The following is a 5610-nucleotide window of genomic DNA, read 5'->3' on the forward strand; positions in this document are numbered from 1 at the left end:
GGAATGGGGGGGAGGCGGGGAGGGAAAGGCGCGGTGTGCTCCCTGGAGGGAGAGGTGGCAATTTCTTTTCTTACTTTTACTTCCCTGTGTTTTCTAAATGGTCTATGATGAATATGTTTTGCTTTTGTCTCGGAAAAAAATTCAACAAACTTTGTTTAAAAAAAAGAAATGCATGAATGGGGTGTCTGGCCCTTTGGAGACGGAGTGCTTATAAATAAAAGCGTAATTGGCATTGTTCCTTGGGCAGCGGTTAAACCCAACTTTATCATTCTGCTCCCAGGAGGCTCCCGCCACCAGGGCCTGGCACTGTCCCAGGAGTGGGTGGTGTGCTCTGAACCTGCCAGCTCTCTTCCCGGTGGTGGTGCGGGGCTCTCCTGGCTGGCAGGGCAGGGGCGGGAGCCAGGGCAGCTGCTGCAGGGCCAAAGGGCTTGTCCCAGGTGAGGACTCACGGCTGACTCAGCCAGGCTGGAGGCAAATCAGCCCCTGGAAAATCCTGTTCCCCAGCTTCCAGGCCACTGTCGGCCTGCTTCGGCCAGTGGCCTCGGAGCCAAGAAAACCGAACAGGGTCCTCTGTTCCCACCACACCAACCAAGGAAAGACCAGACCAGGCCAGACAGGGCCACATGCGTGTTCCAGGTAAGGTCGTTCACCATCGTTTTGACTCAAAGGGTTCGTTAAAGCAAATAGTGGTGCCCCACCCCTCCCCACCCCCATCTGCAGTTTCCCCTTCCATAGCAACGACGGCCTGAAAAGAATAAATGGAAAATTCCCTAAATAAACAATTGATAAGCTTTCCATTGCACGCCATTCTGAGCAGCGTGGTGAAATCGCGCACCGTCCTGCCGCATCTCAGGTGCCACGTGACTCACCCCTGCAGACGGTGTCTCCTCGTGGTCTGTGCTCCCCGCTCTCTCGTTAGTCACCGCGCCACCATCCTGGTTGTCACGTGGACTGTCCCGGTAGCGCCTGTGCTCCAGTCACCCTGACTTACTTAATAATCGGCCTGGATGCAAGAGTGGTGATCTGGCCGTTTGGGTTTGCCAGAGAGGCCATACGTGCTTCCTTAAAGCGAAAGCACCAGCTGCCCGCACACAACCTGTATTACAGCATATTGTTACACTTGTTTTACTTTGTTATTACGGTTGTTACTCTTACTGTGCCTCATTTGTGAATGGAACTTTTTCACAGGTATGTATGTATAGGAAAAAAACAGAGCACATATGCACAAGGTTTGGTACTACCCGTGGTTTCGGGCATTCACTGGGGTCTTGGGATGTATCCCCGGTGGGTAAGTGGGGACTACTGCACTCTCACTACTCTGAGAGCTGAGGCTCAGAGAGGGTCCCTGGGGGTCACTCCTACACCAGAGCCTGTCTCTAACGCTTTCAGGGACGGGCTGTGAACTTGGCAGATGGCTGGGCCACCGCTGGGGAACAGGATGCTGGAGACAGTGCCAACGGAGGGCAGCAAACAGTTAGACTTCCCACAACACCCCAGCACTACCACCCAAATACCTAGGACCACAGGCAAGGGCCAGCTTGCTCTCAGGCTCAACCCACCCCAAACACCACTGCCAGCTTGGGATCGCAGGGAACAGGGGACTGCTCCCTGGGCTCCCCGATCAGTTTCCACGGCTTCCTCCTTTATCGGGTACCCAGCTCATACCCGCACGGCCTCGGTGAGGGCATCAGAAGCAAGGACCGGGGGAGAGACCATGGAGTCATTTCTAATTGTAATGGGATTGAGCATTACCAACAGGAACCATGGGAAGGGACCCCTCAGCTTTCTAACACGTAGGAAAGGTCTGATTCCTTTATGAACAAGTTGAGTTGTCTTCCAAGTGGCCTGTGCACGTATTCTAATCACTCTCCTGAGCTCCTGTAACTCTTCAGAGACGGCTTTCAGAGCCACCTCTGACCAAAACTGATTCGTTTGCTTGACTGCCCCCAGTATTCCCCAATACGGGCATCCAAGGGACTTTCCTGTTTCCAAATCCAAATTCAAAAAACCAAAACCTGCCCCTCTGAGGTCACTCCCAAGAACCCAGGCAGTCTGAGAAATGGCTGCATAAGAATCATCCGACTTTCCTGGTTTGCTGGGACCCACCTGCCTTTGTGTTGCTCCCCCCTCTCCCTGCCTCCCATTCCTCAGACAGAAGGAGAGTGGGACACCCCCACCCACTCACCAGATCGGGCTCTGCCTTCCCTGGAAGTGGGCCCGTCTCTTCTCCCTCCCAGCAGAGCCCAGGCACTGGGACCAGCCCAGGCTCCATTTGCCCCACTAATGAGTCTTAAGTGTTTGGCTTGAGTTCCTGCCAGTGCTACGCCTACAGGGGAGGGTGGTGGGAGAGAACAGAACAAAGCTCATGCCAGCTCAACTCTGCTGGGCCCTGGGAAGGCTGGCACAGGCAGACCCACCGAGATGCAGTCAGGCACCCATTTGAAGCCCCCTCCCTGCCTCTTTCCCCTCCACTTCAGAGGTTTTCCCAAAATGCAGGTTCCTGGCTCATCTACAGCATTGGAATTGTGGGGTAGGCCCAGGAATGCGCATTTTAATAAGCACCTCAGTACTGTGATGCACAGTGAAGGGTAAGAACCCAGAATTACAGAGTTAGGCTTTGGGACAGTAGGATGCCAAGAGCCAGGCCCTTGGGTGGGGAAGGCCAGAATCGAAGACACATCCTAGAATGCATGGGCTGAAAGGCTAGAAGGACCCTTTATAGAAACCAACCCACTGGTGAGAAGGGTGAACTGTCACCAATATCCAGTTTTCTTTCTCTCTCTTTCTGGCCACAGAGTTAAACCACATTTTCCATGGCCCCTGTAATTAGCAGGGGTCATGAATTGAACTCTGGTCAGTGGAATGTGGGTCCCCTACAGCATGCTCTCTCCATCGGATGCTGTGCAGGACTCCAAGGCCTCTGCAGATATCTGGCTGAGCCACAACAGGGAAGGAGTCTGGGCTCGGAATGACTCTAAGGCAGTGTCCCCGCCCCCCAATTTTCCTGGACTGAGCAGTTTATTTATGGAAAATAAACCTTTGTACGTTAACCTACTGAGATTTGGGGGCTGTTTGAATCAGCGATCAGCCTTTTAGAACCAATACACCCACCTCAGGTACACCACGCCCAGGAGTGCAAGGGTAGTGACACTCCATAGCAGAGTGAGCTCCTGGGGGGTCAGGGCTAGAACCAGCATTTCCCACCTACAGCCTTGGATAGGGCTAAGGGGCACCATGACCACACACCACAACTGGGCAGCACCAATTCCAAAAAAACTTTATTGTTTCAGTGGCAAAATGTTATTGGTCTCTATGGGGCACCTGGCAGGGCAGAGGGAGACCTGGGGTGGGGCTGGGTTCCATCCATTACAAAATCAAAGGCTTTTATAAAAAATGGTATAAATTGGTATCAAAACAAAACCCAAGGGAGGCTGGAGGAGGAAGCAGAGGGGGAGGTGGGTACACGGAGGGAGGACCAGAACCTTGGACCACTAATGACGGAATCCAGGCCGGGAGGGAAGGTGTGGAGGGAAGTTGGGAAGGTGATACAAAGTGCATAAATGTGCCTCCCCAGACGCTCCTCAGACAGAGGCAGAGGGGGACAGAGGCTACAGCCTGGGACATGGGGGAGAAGGGGCTCCAGCCATCTCCTCGCCAGGGACCCCACAGGAACGGGCATTGCTTGAGACTGCCAGATGGGAAGGACCTGCACCGGGAGGGAAGAGAAGAGCTCATGGGAGCCGACCGTGGCGGGTAGAGATGCTTCAGCTTCCTTCCCTGCCCATCGCGCTCTTCCCACACAGTCCTCCCCACACAGACTAGTTGTAAGAAAGGTCCCTGGTGAGTGCCCTGGGGTCCCAGGCCAGAAGGGCGTGGAGCACATCAGGACAGCCACAGGGCCCGGGGACCATCCTTGCCCAGGGAGGAAGGCTGGGACAGAAGCCCTCCTTGTCCATCAAAGGCCAGATGATAACACTTTGTTCTTTGGGCAAAGCTGAGGGGAAGCCAAGGGACCCCCCAAGTCTCTGGAACTTAGTTCCATCTGCCTGTTTTCAGCCTGGCAGAGAAAGGGGAATGGAGAGCAAAGGGGAACCTCCCGCATCCTCCAGGGCATCCCCTGCTCACCCCTGAACCCCATTCCCTAACCCCAGCCAGGCCCGAGCCCAGGGACCTGCCCTCACCTCAGTGACTTCTCAGACCTTCTTCTTCTTCAGCTTCAGGGCTTGTAGCCAACCGGGCGATGATCCTTCTGACCTAGAAGGCAGAAGGCAAAGGTCACAAAGCAACCGGAGGAAAGCTGAACAGAATGAGGAGAGGCAGGAATGAAAACCCCCACCCCTGTGAGAAGAGGCAGCCCAGGGCTGGCTGCAGACAGGAACGCTGCCACCCACTTAATGCAGTTAATTTGGGGCAGGCGGACCTCGGCCCCGAGCTGCGGTTTTCCTCTACGTAAAGTGGGGCTTCACTCAATGCCCCGAGCTCGTCACCCACCCTGAGGACTTCTCTGGCTTCGGAGGTAAGGCGAGGGGCTTCCCCAGCCCTGGGACCTTGCAGGACTTGGAGCGCTGGAACGCGGACTCCTTCTGGCTCGACTTGCTGTCCACCAGCTCCCCCTCCTCAGCCGAGCGGTTCCGGGAGCGCAGCTTGGCCTGAGAGACAAGTCCAGTGCAGACAGATGTCAGTGGGACAGGCAAGAGCACTGAGAGAAGGGCAGGCAGTCCCCACAGTCCGGCTCAACCCCCTCTGCAGTCCTTTTACCCAGATGGGTGGGAAGTCACTTAACGACAAACTTCCCTGAGCTGAGCTCTGCCTTCCACAGCAGCCCCCCAGAGAGATATGTTGGGTTCCGGCGAACTCAGCCGGACAAAGCCAGTGGTGACATCCAGCTTTTGCTCTCTGTTCCCTCTGCCTGCAAGGCCTCCCAGCAACTCCTATGCAAGCCAAAGCTAAGAGCAAGTGCTACAGGAGGCTTCCCAATCTACCCTCCTACCCCCCAGCACCCCACTGCTATGAAATAACTTCCCAGTAACTTACCCAAGGCCACACAGCTCATAAATGGAAGAGCTGATTCAAACCTCCGAGCCTACACGCTGAACCTCCCTTCTCTCTGACTGCTCTTGACCAGTCCGGAAGCACGGGAAGTGCTGAGCTCTGGGATCACAGACCGAGGTTTGAATTACGGCTCTGCTACTCGCAGGCCGTGTAACTGGGCGACGCTCTCCACTTCCACACATCAGATTTCTCACCCACATCATGGGGAGAGCAGCTGCATCTCCATCCTTGGTCTGTGTGGATGACTCACACATGGGGAGCGCTCTGCACAGTGCTAGCATGGAGTGACTGCTCGATGAAACCAAGGGGCAGACCTGTTGACAATGGTAATATGCGCCTGTGTGCCAAAACCTCCAGAAATTACAAAATTACAAGTGTCGAGGTTAATACCCAGATCCCAGTTCTCGGCAAGATCGATAGGTGCCAAGAATCAGCAAGCGCCCATGGAATTCTGCTCTCGTTGTCAGGGAGAAGGGGAAAGGCTGAAGCTGCAAGCAAATCTATGAAAACGCCAGTCAGCGACTTCCTTCCAAAGAGGACGGTGCGGAAGGGGAAAGA

The 5610-nt window shown here is 54.8% G+C and overlaps 1 protein-coding gene across 5 annotated transcripts in view; it reads right to left on the minus strand.

The window, feature by feature from the left end:
• Positions 1-3260: 3260 nt before the first annotated feature.
• Positions 3261-5610, minus strand: part of TNKS1BP1 (tankyrase 1 binding protein 1) — a 36141-nt gene continuing 33791 nt past the window's right edge. For 4 of the 5 annotated variants that reach the window (XM_015559202.1, XM_015559200.1, XM_015559201.1 and 1 more), the window contains exons 9-11: positions 4492-4649; positions 4182-4254; positions 3261-3706 (exon numbers count right to left, since the gene is read on the minus strand). In XM_015559202.1, the coding sequence (XP_015414688.1) occupies positions 4194-4254; positions 4492-4649 (219 nt within the window). In that variant the 3' untranslated portion in view covers positions 3261-3706; positions 4182-4193. Of the gene's footprint in view, positions 3707-4181; positions 4255-4491; positions 4650-5610 lie in introns of those variants that run through there. The other variant, XM_015559203.1, reaches the window with a different exon arrangement.

Source organism: Myotis davidii, unplaced genomic scaffold (assembly GCF_000327345.1).
Source record: "Myotis davidii unplaced genomic scaffold, ASM32734v1 scaffold874, whole genome shotgun sequence".
NCBI lineage: Eukaryota > Metazoa > Chordata > Mammalia > Chiroptera > Vespertilionidae > Myotis > Myotis davidii.